At 37.9% G+C, this 21,021-nt stretch overlaps 1 protein-coding gene across 2 annotated transcripts in view; it reads left to right on the top strand.

The window, feature by feature from the left end:
* The window catches only part of KHDRBS2 (KH RNA binding domain containing, signal transduction associated 2), a 600,826-nt gene extending 589,261 nt beyond the window's left edge, over positions 1-11,565 (top strand). For both annotated transcript variants that reach the window (XM_026653013.2, XM_026653007.2), the window contains one exon: positions 11,395-11,565. In XM_026653013.2, the coding sequence (XP_026508798.1) occupies positions 11,395-11,492 (98 nt within the window). In that variant the 3' untranslated portion in view covers positions 11,493-11,565. The remainder of the gene's footprint in view (positions 1-11,394) is intronic.
* The last annotated feature ends 9,456 nt before the right edge of the window (positions 11,566-21,021 follow it).

Here is a 21,021-nt window from a genome sequence, read left to right on the forward strand (position 1 = left end):
ACTTTTATGATCTGTTGGACCAAGGCTCTCCTCTGGTGAACCTTGAGGTTCCTCAAATGGAGATGATGCCCTTGTAGCTTAGCGACAAGCTTCCCTTGTCAGGAAATATTGCCCGGAAGGCTTCCCTGTTTCTCCACTCTCTCAGCCTTTCCCAGCCCTTCACCTGGGCAGGGAATAGGGAAGGCTTCCGGGCAAAGTCACCTGAAAAATGAATCTTGTTACTCTGCTCTCCAGACCAATTCTCCTTCAATCCACCAGGCGGGAGGCCTGGTCCAATAAATCTTACCAGGTCCATCAGACTGGGACTCACACTGCTGTAGCTTAATTTGTCTCAGGAAGACTGGAATGGTGAGCCATGGAGAAGTCAAGGCCCAGAGGTAGTTAAGGATGGGGGCTAGCAGGCTGTAGCTAGGTAACCAAGGAGGCAGACAGAGCATGAGGATTAGTATGTCTGTGCAAAGGGAAGCTAGGCTGGGCATAGGATACAGAGGGAGCAGCATCAGACAATGGAAGCAGTTTGATAATCTTGTGTGCCTCAGCCTCAGTTCATTTAGAGTATGACACTTAAGTTATGTTCTAGAGACCAAAAGAAACATTAGATTTCAAAAATGATGGACTTTAAATATTCTGAATGAGCAGATTCTTCCTCCACACTACATGAAACGTTTATCACAAATTCCCTTATAATCTCTTTTGTACAGATGTTAACTTTGGAAAATTCACTGCAGAGTAGCAAATGAAAATTCTGCTTTAGCTGCAAATCTCTAAGCAACCTTAACTGTAGAATTACAACTGACACCTCCATCTTAATCACAAGAGACAAGTGATACATTTGGAAAGTAATAATATCTTGCCATGGAAACTCTCTGTGTTTTTAGGCAGTTTGTTGATGTGCAAACCTCAAAAAAATTAGAGCACCCACGTGTAAGGATCACATGAGCACTCAGAAGTTTGGATACATCTCCATAGTTTATCTGTACTGTAGAAAGATTTCAGGCTCACTCTTCTCTTCTCTTGTCCCTTCCCTCCCACTGCAACGTCTCTGACTAGCTCTATTCTTCTGTTCCATAACCTCGACTCTGTAAGTTTTCTATTCACCCCCTCCAGTATATACTTCCACACTGTCCTTCAATAGCATCTCCCTTCTTGTGATCCTCAAAACATGTCCCCAAGTTTTCTGCCTCCCCTGTCTCACATTCCCTTTTCAGACCGCTATCTTTGTGATTCTGTCATGGAGATCATGCTAGCCTCTCTGCTGAGTGCTATATGGCCTTCAAGTCAAATTACCCTCACTCTGAAATTTACTATATACCAGAACACATGTGAAAGGGCCGGAATCAAAACCCTCGATTCCAGTAGATCTAGCTTCAAATCCAGATTTCATGTTCTGTGGTGGTAACTGCAGCTTGTTCCTTCTCAGAAGTAGCAGCATTTGTGGGCTCCCATAGAAAAGAAGCCATTAAAAAGAGAACAGATCAGGGATGCAGCTAGGTAGGTGAGTATGTGAAAGCTGTGGGAGAAATAAGTCACTTCAGTATTCTGCTTCTGAGCTCCCTGTTCGATAAAGTATTGTTTTTAGCATTCTTTTTTTAATAAAGCCGAACATAAAATTAACTAGATAAAGCCATTATTGTTAGAAAATGCCTTTTTATTACAGTAAGGAAATCACAAAAAGGGTCTCATTTTCAGTTGTACTACCATGCAATTGTAATAATAAAAACTGACCTTTATGAATCAGAATGGTCCATTCAGGAGGTCTCCACATTGGGGCTAGGTGCACCCTGGCTCTTGTGCAGATGCACAGAGTTGGCAAGAATGCAAAAGCATTTTCCTCAAATGCATCCAACCATGCCAATACCAGGGACAATCACAATCCCTATGCCCCAGAGAATGTAGGAATTGATGCCTGAGTGCCTGATCTACCCTAAATGAGACAAGGTGGGTGAGAGACCATGGCAATGCTATGGCCAGCAGAGCTAGTTAGGGTGCACAGAGTTGGCTGCAGCATCCAGAGAGACATTGTGCATTCTCCCCCAGCACACTGTGTCTTTTGAGGCACAATCCCTACCTGAGCTACCCAACACCAGGCTGTTGTCAGTTACAGAATCTATCTGTTGGGGTTCAGGAAGCTGTGCAGTTCTGTGCAGTAGGTGATGTAGTATCATGTACATAAAACAACAATGGTTGGTGTGGAGCCCATCAGAAGAAAATCTTTGACCCTTGCTGGGTCTGGATGAATCAATGTAATCAAAGTAGAATAGTTTACCAAGATTGCTCAAATATTTCAAGCTACTAGTACATGAAAATATGCAGATTTTTCTGGCATTTCACAGGCATTATTTTTATTTTTGATAGTGAAATCAATAATTTAAATTTGAGGTTCCTTGAAAAATGGCAACATGGTGGGTCAGCTTGTTTTTCTTAACACTCAGAAACATTTGGTTGCTTTAAAATCACTTACTATCATAAAGGAGGGTGGATGAGAATTGCTCCATCATACAGAATTGCTCTATAGTACCTTGACCAGAGCAGCTCCACATTCCTCAAAACATAGCTATAACTGTAGTGTGAACCTTGGTTGTTAATAACTTCCCTTTATATGGATTTAAAGGATAAACTACAGTACAAATAAAATGAAAACTGTTAGTACTGCAGAGACCCGAGCTGAAAGGAAGAGGCCCCCATCTAATTTGAGAGCAGTGGTTTCTTAGCCAGGAGGAAGGTCATGGAAATGTAGGACATTGAGTATAGAGTTGAGTGTAAACCAGAAGGGAAAGAAAGGCAAAACTTACAGTATGCAACTGATGAAATAATATGAACTCAGCCTAAGTGAAATGCTGTATGAAGCTTAGTGTAGATCGAAGATAACTGATCTATTTTGTGTGCTCTTACCTTTATATATGACCTGCGCAGTATACTGTGCTTTTCATACAGAACATACCATGTTTGTTATTTTGCCACTGATCCACATGAAAGAGCACTGCATACTTGCTTGTTGACTAACTGGTGTTTCCACCTTTGGCTAGTTGCCAGTTTCTTGGAGCAGGCACTGAAATTAGATCACTGGTTTGATACATTTGAGACTGAGCTAGTACATTTGTACCATTGCTCTGTCATAATTGTGTGTGTTTCACATCCTTAGATTGCTGATCACAATCTATTTTACTGACACAAGATCTTATGCCTATTGCCTTCTCAGAGGCAAACACAAAGCTGTAGACTTGCTAGCCATTAAATGAGACAATCACAGTGACCTATGATAAAGAAATCTCATTGCATTAACTCTGATGCTGAAACACATTTAATGCTCATGTAGGTGTGATATTAAAATGTATTCAACATTTAGTACAACACTTGGGCAACATTGCAAGAGGAAATATCGTCTAGTGAAATGGGCTCAGAACCAGGAGTCAGGAATGAGTGAGTCTTAATGCTAAATCTCCTTCTAACTCACTGTTTGATTTACAGCAAGGCATATCACTTCTCTGTTTCCTATTCCCGATCTGTAAACTGGAGATAATGCATATCTCATGGGGTGTTAGGTGGATTAACTTGATTGAGAGAAAAGGTGCTGCTCTCCCTGCAGTGGGATTTACCTGTTGTGTCTCTGAAGGACAGAAAAAAGAAAGGCATTTGGATTGGAGTAAAGGGAGGGGAGAGAGGAAAAAAACCCTAGAATGAGGTATGGAGGGGAAGGACACATGTTTATATAGAGCAGTGGTGGGCAACCTGTGACCCATGGGCCGCATGTGGCCCGTCAGGGTAATTCGCTGGCGGGTCGCGAGACAGTGAGCGAGAGAATGGCGAACAGAGAGAACAGCGAACCGTGGCCACAGGGAGCTGTGAGCGGCCATGCCTGTGGACAGTCAATGTAAACAAACTGTCTCGCGACCCGACAGCAGATTACCCGACAGGCCGCGTGCGGCCCGCTGGCCACAGGTTGCCCACCTCTGATATAGAGGAACCAAACACTTAGGGTGGTTCTCCCTGATTGTGAAAATAAATACTTAAATGGCTGATACACAGGAGTCTGTTTTGGTTCCATCTTAGGGATATTACCACACATAGTGCTTTCTAGTGTGAGTAGTCCTGTTGAAAGTAAAAAAGGGTAAAGCTTGGAATTATGGATGAAATTAACAAAGGGAAAATTTAGGCAGCACATTGGGAAACTCTTCCTGATCCTCAGATGTAGGCACCTGCAAAATAATCTCCCAATGCACAAAACACTGGTAAATTTATTTCATTTTTATTATAATAGCGCACAGAGGCCAACCAGAGAGGAGCTCCATTATGCCATGTGCTGCACAACTATATGGAAAATGACAGTCCTTGCCTCACAGACCTTACAATCTACAACAGAGAACAGTGCTACACTGGCAAGACTATTGATTAGATGATTTGCCTGTTCTCCCCCTCTAGGTTTCCAGGTCCAGAGTTAAACTGAGAGGTTCATTCCTTTGTTTGTCTCCAAGATGGCTGCTGGTATTGCTGCTGAAGCTCTACTAGTGGCTGAGAATGTCATTTTGAAAAGTATGGGCATAATGTGGATCAGTAAGTGTGTGTAATGTCGCCCCCTAGTGTCTGGCTCTTTCCACAGGAAGGAAACTACTAACAGCTAGTGGAGCTCAAGTGGTTTCCAACGTGAAAGTTTAGGCTTCTACTTCCAGTTCCCTTGTGTGATTTGCATAGAAATGTTGTCTGTAGCATCAGGAATGGCTAAAATCTGGTCCTCTAGGTACAACTGGGAAGCCTCTGGTGGCATACACATACAACTCTGAGCCTGCTACTTGGTATTGCTGTCAATAGGGTACAACTAAGATGCGCTCGGCGCATTTCATTATTTTGGTCTAGCAAACAAGAAAAACGGGCATCATTCATTTTTAAGATATACACACCTTAGTTGAACTCCTTCTCTATCTTAGGGGAAGGATGACTTGCCCCTCTACGTGGGCTGGTAAAAATCAGCTATATTCCCTTAAGGAGGTAGAAGGCAAGGAACTAACTTTTGATTGCCATGAGAAGATGTGACCTGGGATGGAGCATGGAGCCATGGGCTGCAAATTAGGACTTTCCTCTTTTCCCAAAATCAGATGTGGGTACAGAAAGCAGCAGAGAGTTACTCTAGGAACAAAGTTTGCCAGTAAAAATAAGCTAGTCATCTGGGGGATGCAATGTCATTTTTATACTATGTGAACTCTGGCTGAAGGACTGTAGATTTCTCTTCTATATGAGGGTATTGGAGGAGCCTGAGGTGGGCGAATGTTATTATTTTGTCTTTGTGTTGTGCACCTACCGTGCCTGTTGTTATTTTAGTCATTTTTATTTATATAAATAAATTGCTTCTCCTTTTTTTCATCTAAATCTTACATCTCCCCAAGGCTTCCCTGGAAATGCACTCACACTTCAGCAAAGGGCAATTGAAGCCACAACACATTTAGAGCAAAATACCATTTTCAAAGGGTATAATGAAACAAACTGTAGAGTCTGTACTTTTAAATTCAGTATATGGGAAACTATTCCCCTTTGGGTGTAAGAGACCTGAGGATTTAGGTTTATATCATATTGTCTGCCACTTCTTCAGCCCTCCAGGTGATAGCTTTCCACAGTAAACTTTGGTTTTGTGTGACCATAAAAACCTTGATAATCCACAAAAGAACATTCTGAACATCTCAGGGGGAGGAAGGGATGGGAAGTGCAACAGAAGTCTAAGTCATTCCTTCTGAAAGAATAGTAGACTATGTGATATACTTTAGTACTGTATTTTTTTTTATATTTCTTTTTTTATAAGAAGGCATCTTTTATATCTTCACTTTTGTTTCCATACCCTTTGTGTTTCCTTATTCAGAAAATGTATTTTCGTTACAAATTCTGTTGCCTACATATTTACTCTAGAGCTATCCAATTATTCACTTACTAACCACAGACATCAATGATGTTTTAAAAATAAAAACATGATCGCTTAGTTAGGACAAGCTAAAGAGTTTTACATATTATTGCTCCTTCTGGGTACTTTGAAATATAATTTACCTTTGTGATTGCAGTATCTCTGCCATGATTAGATGTTCCAATTAATCATCTGTGAAAATGATGAGTAACCTGACTTTTTATGAGAGACTGGATTCATGTTTCAGAAACGCTTGTGGTCCCTAGCAAAATAAAAGCACAATAATAGTTTTCACATATGGAATATTTTATGAAATATCATTTTCATATTTTTGGAATTTTAAAAAGATACCAAGTGATCTCCACAATAGGCTCTGCATGCCAAACTTCAAAGACAGATGACTAGAAAGCATTCGTTTCTGAACTTCAGGAATTGTTTTTCTTTTTAAAACAGAAGTTAGGACAATTTATAGTCTAGAAGATATGTAGTAGTTCATTTACATTAGTATTAGATCGTGTACATTTCCTAAAGCTGATCTTTTTTTGATACAAGGTGATCTTTAAAACAGGAATAAATTTCCTCATCCAGAGGGCTGTAAGCCGCCCTTGCAGAGGAATGAAGTTGAAAATCTATTAGATTTTTCCACATCTACATTCTATTATCGCAGGGCCAAAATCATCCCTGGTGAAAGTGGGACAATCCACTTGACTTCAATGGAGTTGCCCTCTTTAGAGAGTTGCATTTTACGTTACATGAATAAGCAGTTAATATGTTGACTTGTTAATATTGAAAATATCAAACACTTAACATAAGTAATTATCATTCTTCTCTTTTATAATGTCATCCCATATGTGTTCTTGTTAAAAAAGAAACTTTGTATTACACTTTTCTTATTACACTTTCCTAATTTTCTATAGCTGATATAGTTTTCAGGCAGAATAAACTTGTAGGTCTTGATTCTGCTCTCATCCACATACAAAGTGGGACAATGTGGGGCCAAATCATGCAAGTAGCTCTGTTGATTTCAGACACATTTTAAAATCATATGAACTAGACTGTGACTTCCAGCACCAACCCAGGAGTAGTCCCGGGAGGCATGTTGATTCATACACACCCCTTTGAGGCACAATTCCTTCTCTGCTTTCTCCTTTTTCCAGTAGGGTGGTAATTTGCTGCTGGCCTGCCCAACAGTAGAGTTGGTTGAATGTTATTCTGTCAGAAAATGCTGTCTCATCAAAATCAAAACTTTCCACATCAACTTGTCAATTTCAATAAAATTTCATTTTCAAAAGCAAATTGAAGTGAAGCATTCCATAAAATGTTTTGTTTTGACTTTATCAGAATGGAATGTTTCAATTTTGGGTTCTAAATGGCATTTTAGAATTTTATTGTGTTTTATATTAAAATTGAAACTGGAACAAAGTGTTTCAATTTTATTGGAACAAAATATTTTGATTCATTTCACAGGCAGTTTCAAAACTCTATGTTTTTGTTCCAGTTCAAAATGAAAACATATTTCAAAATTGCAGAATTTCCTGCAAAATGGTCCTTCTGATTCCTGCACAGCTCTAATCAGCAGTAAATTACAATACCCACAGCTTTGGCCAATTAGTTAGGAGGATGAAGCCAAGATTCTGTCCCTTCCCATTGACTACAGAGTAAGTGGGCGTGTACCATCCCTCTTGTCCTGCACACCCATGCCCAAGGACCAGATATAACCCATCTAGAGATGTAAAATGGGCCCTTATTTACCTATGTAGCAGTGGTGGCCAAGTCACAATTTAGCAACACAAACACACACATCATATGTATATTGACTAAGCTTTTTGTACCACAGAGTTTCAGTTCAAAATTACTTATTTCTCACACCTTTCTTGCTGTGATTACTGTGCCATGCTATGTTATGCAATGTAAGGAAATGACTAGGAAGCATATTATGGATTCAGCAGACAGAAGGAGGTACTGTTCTGTGAAGAGTAGATCTAATCCTATATAGGGTTTTATGTATGGTTGAAACACTGACCATATCCGCTGAAAGCACCTATTTGTACCTTGGACTCACCAGATGTGCAAAAAGATTTTTTTTAAAAAAAGAGCATTTTACAGTGTAAATGTTGCTGGCCTGGGAGCAGGCAAAGATACAACTACTTTTCCCAATTATTTGTTTTTTACTGATGCAGGGTTTTTTAAGACATAGGGCAGAATGGAACTCTCCATACATGTTAGTTTCACTTGATTCTTTGTCACTTTATCTCCTTCATAAATAAAGTGCATAAATAAACTATCAAAGGAAGGAATGGAGGAGAGAGCTTCAGCAAGTATTCTACAGCCACTGAAGCCAGTTGAAATATGGGGGACCATTACCTCAACTCTCTGACTGTTCTAGAAGGTGCTTTCCCTTCCACTCTAACCAGCCTGGTTTAAAAAAAAAAAAATTGTGACATTTCTAAATGGAGATAAAGATTTTAAAGTTTTACTTTATATTTAATTCAAGAGTATCATTCCATAAATCAAACAGCAGGCTCAATTTCAGGCAATATGGCTATCTTTCTGGAAAATTATTATTAATATCCTCTTGATTTTTTAATCTTCCTTTATAATGTTTGTACGTATCTTCCTTTCTATAGAAAGTTTTAGTCTCATGTTTTGGTGATTTTAAAAAAAATGAAACAAAATGACTACATATTCTTTAATGCTCAGGGCGGGCTTAAGGCACAAAAGAATACATGCACAACATGGCAACTCATGCTTTGGTGAGTCCTGTGGCCAGGCACTGACTTGACATCTCATATCCTGATCTCCCCCTTCTAGAAGTGGAGGAAAGGGGGCAAAAAAGAAGTGGTTAGATTCCCCTCAATGCTGCATCTTGGGTCCCACGAAGCTTGAGAATGGAGCCACTGAGCTTGTTAGGAATTAAATTAGAATATTACACAACAGAGTACAATTATGTACATATCGTCCTTGAACAAGTAGGGTTTCCACCCTGATCCAAAACAGCTAACAAATGTATGTTGCTTCACAACTCATCCCCTTCTTGGTGGGTTTTTTTTTTAACAAGTTAACAGAATAAAGGAAACACCAGCCCACGTCTTCCTTCCAGGCTTTGCTGGTGCTAGGGTCCCCCTCTGAGTATTGCTCAGTACCACACACTAGCTATGTATGCCTAAAGGGGCCATTCCCACCTCACTTATATCCTGTGAAAGTGAGCATCACCTGCCACACTGAGTCTGGAGAACTCGGCAATGCTCTACATGTCTCCAATTCCACCTAACAGGACAGGTCAACAGAAGAATCAGGGAATCATCCTATTAGTTTGTGCACTGTCAGTCTTGACCCGGGAAATCCATTTTAAATGGCTGCCTTCTTAGGGAGACACATTTTGCGTAATACTAAATACATGAAAAATAAAGCATGTACATTTGTAAAGATGGAAGTAGTTAAATTTTAAATCTAAGCAGATGAAATAATTTTCAGGTCCCTGTCAAAATTTATAAAATTGAATAGTCCAATTTGTATCATTACATTGCCTGTCTTGTAAGTGGAGAAAGATACTCTCACTTTAGGCTAGGGTAAAGGGCATATATTTTGAGATACCACTCAATTAATTATTTTAAGACAACTATACCAGACTTCTCCACTCTTTGCAATTTACCATTTCCTCCTGCTTTTTATTGTGCTCTCAAAGCTTTTTCTTGATTATGTCAACCCATCTTTTCCTTTGGCTTCCTTTCAGCCACTGTAGACTCTCCTTTCAAACTTCTTTCCAGCCTTTTCTTTCCAGGTGTCCATTTTCTTATGCAAGTTAAAATATGCAAATTTCCCCTCAAAACAAACACAAGAATTCCTAGCACTTATAATAGTACAAATATTAATCTTCATGATGTACATGTAATATCAGTGTTATAAGTAAAAAGTCTACATTGGCCACCCTGTGGTTTCAAGGATACTGCTATATTTCCTTATAGGCCACAACTGTAGTATCTCAGAAGCACAGTGTTGTAAATGTTAAGGTTTTAAAGCTGCTGGAACCCTTTGTCCAGCTTGACAGAAAAGGGGAGTTGCAAGGGTGGCGTGGCCAGCAGATTAGAAGAAAAGGGGATGTTGCTCTCTTTAAGGCCCCTTCCTCCCCAGAGAGGGAATTTGCTTCAAGGAAGAGGCAGGAAGCAGTTCAGCCAAACTCGGTTGGAGGGAGGACTTTATCCCCTCTGCCACAGGTAACGGGAAGAGCAGGGTGGGTATTTATACCTAAGGCTGTGCCAGCAAAAAGCCCTCTTTTGACCAGCTGTATCGGAAAAAATACAGGAGGCACTGGATGTGGTTTTAAGAAGGCCACAACCTCATCCTTAAATATCTGGGAATATCCGGCAGACAAAATTTTACAGTTCAGGTAATTCCGTCATCATTTCCATATACTCAAGGGTTCTGTCAACCCTCCTCCTTTCCCATTCAGGTCCCAGCCAATCCGCTGCTCGGACCTCAACACTTCCCCCATTTGCGGGCTAAGGGGGAGCTATACTGGAGGAAGGTTGACCAGTCGTGGGAGCCCTTAACCCCCTTTCTCCACTCCTTAAAAGAATGCCATCTTTAAATCATTTGCCAATCCATTTTATCTGGCCACCGTACCCATTCCCTATGGAGTATCTGCACTTGACATCCACCACAAGGAGGCGCCAGCATTTAGCTTGGCTGAATTGCTGAGTGTGAGATTTGGGATTAGAGCTCCTGGTTTTGAGTCCTAGTTAGTTCTTTAATCATTGGAACACACCTCTTTTCTATCCTCTTGGGCTTTCATTTTCATGTCTGCTGCCTTAGGAGAGCTAACTTTCATACACATCTGATTTATAATAATAGACCAACACAATCCATGTACCAGTCTGCCAGTGTTAAGCATATTAACTTAGTTCTTTCTGAGTACTTCACTGTCATGAAAACAAAACTCATTCAGAAGTTGATGGGAATGCTGCCACCCACAGTAATAGCTAGGAGGTAGAACTTCTTCACTTAATGCACTTGACTCATTTCTGGATATTGTTCCTTCCATTATTTCATTTCCCTCTTTTTGGTCCAAAATGGAAGTGGAAAATCAAATGTATTTCAATTATGATTCAACTCCTAATCTTATTAACATATCAGTGGCATAAAATATTATTCCCTTTGGTGCTTTAGCTTAGGATGTTAGAAGCTCTGTATAGAATACGTTCTGAGCTGGTACACTAATGCTGTGTTTTTTCCAGAGCTGACTGCATTACCAGTAAACTGGATATTCACGCTCTGCTGAAAGAGAAGGAATGAGATATGCTAATCTTTACTGCAAATTCTATAAGCGGACAGTCAAACCTTCTTAAGATTTTAGGACGGACAAAGCAATGGATGATAAAGCTACCCTCAGTTTGTGTTTGTTAAACACACAACCAGGATCCTTGGGATCTTTGACAGTCACTGTCACTGATATCTTTTTGCTCTTTCAGATTTAGTCTTTTACAAAAACTGTTCTCTTCTTCTGTTTTTAGCACAAGAAGAATGGGCCACAACCCGTTCCAGCCTAAAGGCACCACCTCCAAGGTCAGCCCGAGGGGGTTACAGGGAACACCCCTATGGTAGATATTGAAGGTCCTCCTCATCTGTGACCTCAACTCAAAGACAATTAATAGCCTGTGGTCTCCACATAAACAGCAACAAGACAAGTAATAGTCCATTTCTTTTCTATCCTAGGGATTACTGCTCATGATTACCCTGTGTACTACTTGTATTTCCTATAACAATGGAGTGACATTGGCATTAGTATTATTTTATAACACGGACTTAAAAAAAATAACTTTGGCAAGCATTGTCTTTAAACCATTTGAAGGATGATGTTCTCTTGGTTGTTATTCATTGTTGTGTGTAACTTAAAAAAAAAGAAAGCATGATGCTGTTACTGATCTTGAGTCTCTCTACATGCTAGCTGAGGCTGAGTTTTTGTTTAGGGTTGCTAGAAGACTGTAATATGATTTTTTTATTTTGAAACAGACAGTAATCAAGATGTAGATAAGATGCTTTAACCTGTCTTTTTTAATATATGTTAGTTAGATTAAGATGTTCGATATTAAGTTTGTAAATTTAATTTTAAATGCTGTTTTAATGGGGTTGAAAACAAGCAGCTACTGTATGTATGTAGCTAACTGAATTTGTTCAGTGTTTTAACCTGTATTTGTTAAAAAAATCACATAAAGTTCCATGTGTAAGCTTCTCTAAATAGGAAACCATAATTCTGTCAAATATGTTTGCCATAATTTGTCAATAAAGCTGAAACCTTTTGTAACAAACTAAATTTGGAATTACTTGTTTTCTAGCTTTAAATGCCTGCTTTATTTCTTTTTCAAGAGATGCCTAAAATGTTTTATATATAAAAATTACAAAAATGAACCCAAGCTTGTTTTAAGAATTTTGTGTAAGACTTTAAAAGTTGTATTAATAACTTATGGTTGTTAAATAATTTAAAAGTTAACAAACTAAACTGTTACATGAATCATGGTTAGTAAACACTAATGTATAACATGTTAATGGAAAAAATTGCTTTAGAACAATAAATGGATTTTAAACTATCCTCTAAGCTTGATCTTGCTAAACACAAACTCTGATTGACTTGTTTGTATTAGCATGTCTCTCGTGAGAATGTAATGGAGTTTAAAGAGGTAAGATTACCACTTACCACTGTTAGACTGTCTAAATGCTAGTTCTTCAACCTTTGAGTTTCCCCGCACATTAAATATCCCATTCAACATGTAAGCATTGCATAGATTCACATACTTGTTTTCACTCAGAGGAGTGCGTTGACTGCATTTGCATAGTATATAACAATCTGTCTTGACAAACAAATCATCAGTGTCACTGCCCAGTTATTGCTATTCAACTTCAAAAACTTTATTTGTAATTTTCAGTGCTAAATATCACCGCCCTTGAAGGCAGTTTAGAGGGCTGATATTTCTTTTGAGACTATCAGACTTGATGGCTGATGATTATTAAGGAAATATGTCGCAGGACTCAAAGGATGACTAAACGTTAAACAGGTAACACTAATAGTAACTCTGTAATTTTGAGTATGCAACAGTAATGTTAAATATTCTCAGTTATTAAGTTACTGATAGTTAAAAAAGTAAACCTACCAAAGCATAACAAATAGGTATATAGGCTATTAAAACAACTAATTAACATTAACTAGTGGCAACAAAATTATTTTACAAGATATAACCCTGAAGGTAATAAACAGAACTAAAATTAACAATAATAGTAATGCAACTCTTGCTAACAACAAATATATAACCTAAATTTTGATGAAAAAAACCTCAAGACTTGATGGTAGGGATTCCAAAACTGTTAATCCTTTAAATACAGTTTTTTTGTTTACGGTGGCTTTTTGTCAATGTGATTGGTTTACTTTTTTGATGAGAACAAAGACAGGCCTATTGCTGTTCGGTTTGTGAACAAAATCTCTTGCAGCTGGAGTTGCATGCTAACTTTTTTGAATAGTTCGTGAAGCATATGTCCTGTCATTTGAATCTGAAATGTTGTTAAAGTGGATTCAGTAGGTTACCTATTGATTACATTGAGTTTGTTCTGTCTCGCTATTTCAGGGACGCACAGGCAATGGACAGCTAAGCAGCAGATGTACTGAGAAGTGTTCAGGTAAGCTATGCCATACCTGATCGTTTTTAATTGAGTCTGTTTTCCTCTGTGACAATAATTTGATATATTTTTCTGTATTTCTTTTCATTAACATTTTAAAGGCTTAACATAAATAATTCTTTCCAACTGTGTTCACCTAAATAAAAGGCTGGTGATGGTATAATTTCAACCAAAGAATTTGCTGTTGTTTTGTGTGATACTTTTCTGTATGATGAGAGAATTATTTGATTGCTGAAAAAATGAGTGGCAGCATATGGGATATCTGCAAAAGTCATTTCCATAACCTAATGTTTTTAAAATAAACATGATACACTTTGTGATTTATTCTTTTAAAGACAGGAGCTCATCTTTATGAAAAACATATGTAAATTTTGGAAGTAAACAAGTCATCTGGTCTGCACTACCTTGTGAAAAGATATGGTCCTGGCTTACAAATTGCTTTTCAAAATATGCACAGTTATCCTCTAGGATAAAGTAGGAAGTGTGCAGAAAGATATGAAGTTTGTTTATTAGTTCTTTTACTTAGGAACTATTTAACTGTCAGGCTTTATAATGGCTGATGTTAGTAACTTGAAATGGCATTCATCAATTTCCCTGTTTTGCCTGGTTTTCTCTGTTTTTCTGCTCAATATGTTTTTAAAGGCAAATAAGTATTTTTGGTAATATTGTTAGATGGGCTTCACTTTTTTTTTTTTAGTGTTTACACTTAAAGAAAAATATCTCTGTGTTGGAGACATCAGATAAATTCTGCATCAGGTCTGATTTTGTCAAACTACCCAGTACTTTCAACCTCATCACACACAAAATACAGAAAAATAGGTGCCCATCAAACAGCTTTGAACATAATATGTGTAATAGCGGTGAACTTTTGTCTAAACTGGTTTGTAAAATGGTTCCGCACTTAGGACTAAGTCCTTCTCACTTTAACCCACATGAGTTGTCTCATTGATTTCAATATATTCAGTTTTCAGAGTAGCAGCCGTGTTAGTCTGTATCCGCAAAAAGAACAGGAGTACTTGTGGCACCTCAGAGACTAACAAATTTATTAGAGCATCTAATGCTCTAATATATTCAGTGTATTCCATATTTATGCAAGTAAATCAATCAAGATTTGGCCTTTTTTTACCAGATTATACATCACATGGGTTGTTTTCTATAATAATAAATAAAGTGCTTCATTCTTATATACACTTATTTACCTTTAGAAGTTGGCATGAAATACAGTTACATCCATTTTAAGGCCTCTTTATGGTGTCAGAGTGGTGTAACACAACCTTAGGGCCTGTCTATACACAAAAGTTGTATTGCTGTAATTATCTGTTATAGTTAAAGTAATACAAATCCCTTGGTGTGTAGGGAGATATACTGGTATAAAGGTGCTTATACCAGTTTAGCTTATTCTCTTACCAGAAGGGGAATTAGCTATATTGGTATACAGCATCTTTATACTGGTACAACTGCATGTATACTGTGCGTATACCACATAACTTTTATGGTAAAGAAATCAAACTCCTCACCAAAATAGTTATACTGATACAAAAACTGTGTGTAGATCAGGCCTTAATGACTGTGTATAGATTCAGGCCCAAATAGTGTAAATTAAATTTCTCAGCAATGGGTCAGATCCTTATATGGGGCATATTGGAGTAGCTCCTTTGAGTATGTGGCCCAATACATACAGTATGATAGTAGCATAGTGTCATCTAAGACTGCTTTCTCGGGGACCAATTTTGCAATCATTATTTGTGTTGAGTAAAAGAGTTGCAGAATCGAGCCCTTAGGACAACGCTCTGTTGTAAAATATTTTACTTGCTTAAAAAAAATCAGTGTATTACTTGGAAGGAAATAGCATAAGTCAGTGTGTGTAAATATTTATGCAAATAGTTGTTTATTTCTTTAAAAGAAAATATGAAAAAGTACCTTGAGATCACAGGTTTACATACCATTCTTACTCATCATTATCACAAACTGTTTCTTCTCACATTCCCAATGTGTTTTACAGCCAGCAAACTTTATCTTTATAATACGGAATCCATCCAATAACTAATTTATGAAACCACTACATGGGGCTATGTTCAGTCTAATTGTCATCCATCTTGAAAGCTTATGTGATAAGCTACTCTGTATTCCATATTAAACATCCAGTGTACGTTAGGGTCAGCCATGATGCTACAGCTCTGAAATCAACAGCCATCATCACAAAATATGTAGATGCTTTGCTATTCAATTTTATCGATTGCAAAGTGCTTGTTTGCAAACAGGCAAGTTTTAGTTAGCAGGATTCAAACCCTGATTAGTTTTCTTCATAATATCAAAAAAGCTAGTTTTGCTCATCTAAACTAAGCATGTTTAATACACAGGAAGACAAGCAAGAGCTAAAAATTGGAATTTCCATTAAAATCATTAGAAGGCTATTTGTCAAAGCTGACTTATTGTGTAAAATTGTTTCATTTTTAAAAGACATTACTGCATTTTTATTCTGACTAGTTAAAAGAAAAATGTCTTGTCACTCTAGACTGTTATTTTACAAATTATGCAAAAATATTCCCAAAATGAAATAAAGTTGAATATTGTTTTTTTTATGGCTTTCTCTTTTAACGTAGAGTTGGTTTCTTTGTAAAAAATGCTCTTCTTTCATGATTTGCAATAGCCAGTACATGTTCTCCTGGTTAAAAACCTTTGTTGCGTCGATTACGGATAGGGTGACTAGACAGCAAGTGTGAAAAATTGGGACAGAGGGTGGGAGGTAATAGGAGCCTATATAAGAAAAATCCCCAAATATTGGGACTGTCTGGTCACCCTAATTAGGGACTCCTTGGGTAGACTATTGTAATGTAAACATAAGCAAGATGTATTTCAAATATTAATTGCTTTGAACAGATTCAGTGGGATTGGTGCAAAACTGTGATTACTGGAAGTGTTACACACAGAATTTTAAAGACTACAGTGGGAGAAGAATCACTGCTACTGGTGCAGTTTGCACACCTTATGCATTCAGAAGCAGATGACCTTGAGGGGTGATTTATTCCAAAGGTGGGAGGCAGCTTTAAAAATCAGTCCAGGGCGCTGTCTGATCACTGCCAGCAAAAGCTCTCTGGGATGAATCAGAGTATCTTCTGGCTTGCCAAGGCAGGACCTACCCACTTTCAGGGTTGCACCACCATCTACAGGTTTCTGGCAGAGTAAAGGTTGCAGGAAGGTTGCACTCCTGTGCCCTCCTTTTTGGACTTTCTGTGGCCCGGCATTCAAGATCCTGGATTCTGCAGACTTGTGCCGTTGGAGCTGAAGGGATAAATTGGGCCATGTCCCTAGAATAGCAACAGTTTTAACGTGGAAAATCAGCAAGGCTCATGTAATAATAGCTTTTCCATCAGAGCTATTATATGCATCATTATATTCTGAAATAGAATGAGAAAATTTTAGATCTTCATATTAATATATTCAGAAACTCAGGAAATATGGTATATAGGGCCTGAACCTTCAAGAAGCTCAGTGACTCCTGCTAGTTTCTGAGGGCTCCCAGGCTTCATTGAAAACAATATTACAGTATATCCATAATGCTATCAGCAGGTCTTTCATTTACACTATCAGATATTTCTCAATTTCATTCCATAATGTGGGGACAATTACCCCTATATACTTGAATATAAGCTAATACAGCAATGTTGAAACTAGCAAAAATGAGTGACTTTCATATAAAATGAACTCCTCATACCAAGTCCGCCCACAGATCTTGCCCAAACCACTTCACCTTATCTCTTGAGTACAAATACCCCGCCTCCCCCCCCCCAAAAAAACAATGCAGTGTGTGTCCTGGCAATGGCAAAGTTTGTATCCATCATGTTGAAGGTGGTAGGACCAGGGGTCAACACAATGGGTTCACGCCCCATGTGAGACAAAGCACTGTGCTCCATAGCATCTGAAGTAGGATTGGACTTGTGAATTTGCTACTGTGCAAATTTTCTATCTGCAGAGGGGCCATGTCAGAGTCATGGTGACTGTTGCAGCCTTGAAGCTGCAGTAGCTACTACATAGTGACTTGGCAACATTGGCCGAAAGATTCCTTCCCTTCCAAAAGCTATCCAGCAACCCGAAGCCCAGCCAGCCAGTACCTAGGCTGGGAATGGGGCTGAGGATCTGGGATTTAATACAGCAACTTAGTTACCATAATTGAAGATCAAGACTAGTACATTTTTATGGGTCTATCCAATTAGAAGACTTGATATTTTAGCATAAGCACATTAACTAACTTTCAGAATTATAGTCCAAAGAAATGTTAAGGTTAAGAACAATTAAAGAAGTGTTTTGTTTTATTCAGTGGGGAAAAAAAATTGGGCCATGTGAGTGAAGTTTGCTTCTAGGGATCAATGATGTACAATAATAGAATTGTTTTCTTTTGCATGTTGTCTTGCTAATAGACAGTATTCAAAAGGCTTGGAAGAGCTGACTAATACAATTGCAAAGTTAAAAAATAAAGGCAGGGTAAGAGACTGAAATTTAGAGGTAAAAGCATGGGAGAGAAAACATTTTGTTGAGACCTGAAAAGGGAATGTAAAATGTAAAAAGGATGGAAAATGTTATGCTTATAAAAAGCACATGGAATCTTTTCAGGGGAAAAGGCAATACGCCGCGTTTATTGAAAATATAACAGTTAGCATATGCATTCAATCACATACACACACACAGGTCCTGCAGATGACCTTATAGTTACCAGTCTGTCGTAGCTCGAGTCAATCTAATGGCCAGTTAGATTGGGCACGGGTGAGGAGCTGGGTTCTGTTGGTCGCGATCCGATGCTCCAAGGCTTTGCAGGACTGAACCCAGAGTTCTATAGCAAAACACCCCAGCTTTATACTTGTAAATTTCCACTTTAGTGTATGGATTTTGCAATGTTATTCTGTAATCGTTAGTCCTTAAATGGTGTTAATCTTGGGGTTTTCCGCTATCTCTTATTTGTTGTCTCACCTTCGGGGGTGTTTGCCTCACCACTTAGGTTGTCAGTGCTGCTAACTCATTTAGCATCAGATACAATGGATGTTTTCTGATTGTTTCCTGCTGTCTTTTCAAGTCTCTCACTTCTTGACTATCTGGACATTTGTGATGGCTTTCACACTCATCCTTAACCATGCACACATTCTTTACTCACACCAAACAATTTTACAGAGAATTGCAGACAGGATTACATTTTAGAAAGGGTTATATGGTTACTAAAGGGATTACAAAAGAACCTTACACAACTTGGTTTGCAATGCAGATAAGAAACAGGGCCTTATAGCAAATACTGTAATGAAAACTTATCCTAAAACAAAAGGTGACCATAATCAGCCATAAGGACTGTTCTGGTCTGTTCCTGCCTTAACATCAGTTCAGACACAGGCAGCCTGTCTGATGCGTTTTTACCAATGGCCCCTTGGGCCATTCCTTTCTGCTATTCAGAAAGGGTGGCTGGCAGGATATGGTCAAATCATACATCAATACATTTAATACATGCTACATTATTATATCCTTTATTCTAAATTATCCAAAATACAAACATAAAATCCTACTACTACAGAATCAATAGGGCACAGAAGTTCTGGAAGGTATTTCCATCTGGATTTTGCTGCAGAGGAAAAAATTTGTGTATCAGTAAAGTCACAATTATGTGAAATATAAACACGGATTCCAGGGCTAGGCTTTTTGTGCAATGCACTGCCTGCCAGCATCACTACTGTTCTGGAAAAATCCCATAAAAAAGTGTAAGAAGGATAAAGGCATCAGAGTTCTATAGAAGTTTAACCACCCTATAGAGTTTAATAGATAATTATATTCTTTCTAGAGTACTTTTAAACCATTCCATGGAATGGAACAGAGAATTATATCCCTACAATAGAATTCTCTGTTATTCAATAATTCTATAAAAGGGTAGTAAGGTCTATAGGACTTTTTCATACATGTCACCTGATTTCTTTAAAGAGGATGTAGAGATACAATTGTGGGTTCCAGATAGGAATAGGTTGAAATGATTTGGACAAATTCTGAGATAGGGTTTGGTAAATTCATCTTATGGTGGGTAATAAGATGGTGGGTGGCAGGTAAGTAATTTTTAGTAGTATCTTTTTCATGATATCAAAACATAAATCTGAAGTTTCTTGATGTGCAAATATTTGGTTTTGGGAAAGGGCACAATGTTTGTTAATTTGTTGTAGTGCCTAGTGCCATAGCAACTAGGTACACTTATTACAAAAATTAGAAACATATAAATTACATATACCATAAAAGCTGTCATAAAAACAAAGATCCACATTACCAAAACTGTCACCAGCAACATTAGACAAAGTACATATCAGCCCCCTGTAACAAGCCAAACCAAAATAAAACCAGAAGACAATCGCCTGAATGCTAAATAGAAAAATGAGATTGACATTGTGTTCTGAAGTTTGCTCTGCTCATTGAAAATCCGAGAATGCCCTGCAATTTGCCATAGGAAATTAGAAACTAAGAACTGTGAGCAAGAGCATCCCAGCCAATCTTAATAGTTTGGGCCATAGATTTAGAAAGTTGCTCAGGTAACTATCTCAGACCAGTTAGGGCTTTACAGATAGCAGCAAAACTACCATTCACTGATTTATTATTTCATTTCATTCTTAGAACCACTATTGTTGTTATTAACTATGGACCTGATCCAAAGCCTATTGAAATCAATGGAAGTCTTTCCATTTTCTTCTATAGGTTGATCTGGCCCTGTATGTTAAATGCCAATGTTTTGCTTGGCACCACAAAAGAAATTAAACAAGTCAGGGTTCCTGTCCAGAAGAAATTACAGTAATGATTAGAAGTACTTTGCATCGTTTGGTTTTGAATGTATTTATATTTTGTAATGATGACCTACTCTGTAGAGTAACTGGTTGCTAAAGGCAGGAATGAATAGATGAACTGAGGAAATCCATAATGATATAGTTACAATTTTATTAAATTTTTCTAAACCCTAGATGATCCCTATCTGCCTAACTGATTTACTATAATTTTATTAAAAGTTTCCAAAGCAAGGAAATATGTGTCTTGTATTACCCTAAATCTATTAAAAACATCTATGTGGTAGAACAAAGGGCACTTTCTGAAATATAAAGAGACTATGTGAATTTAAAATTGAGAAGCAATAATTATTTTAACCTCCACTTAGAACATATCACTATTTAAAGGACCATTTTGATTATATAAATATTAGTAAATGGGTATACTCAGTACTTACCAAAAAGCATGACTGTTTCCTTTTCTAGAGCAACTGAATCACCTTTTGAATATAAATTCAATTGTATCAAAGAAAATCAACATTCTTAAGATTCAATAAGCATGAAAGCAATTTCAGGCTTTCATACTTCACTCTGTAAATCAGAACTCACGTTTATAGAACAAAGGTCAATTTCAGACTCAAGCTATCTTCGGATGAGGCAGGTATTCATGTGTTAACAGGAAAAATGGAGGTAAAGACT

The sequence above is a fragment of the Terrapene carolina genome, unplaced genomic scaffold (genome assembly GCF_002925995.2).
Source record: "Terrapene carolina triunguis isolate 2854851 unplaced genomic scaffold, T_m_triunguis-2.0 Scaffold42, whole genome shotgun sequence".
NCBI classification, from domain to species: domain Eukaryota; kingdom Metazoa; phylum Chordata; order Testudines; family Emydidae; genus Terrapene; species Terrapene triunguis.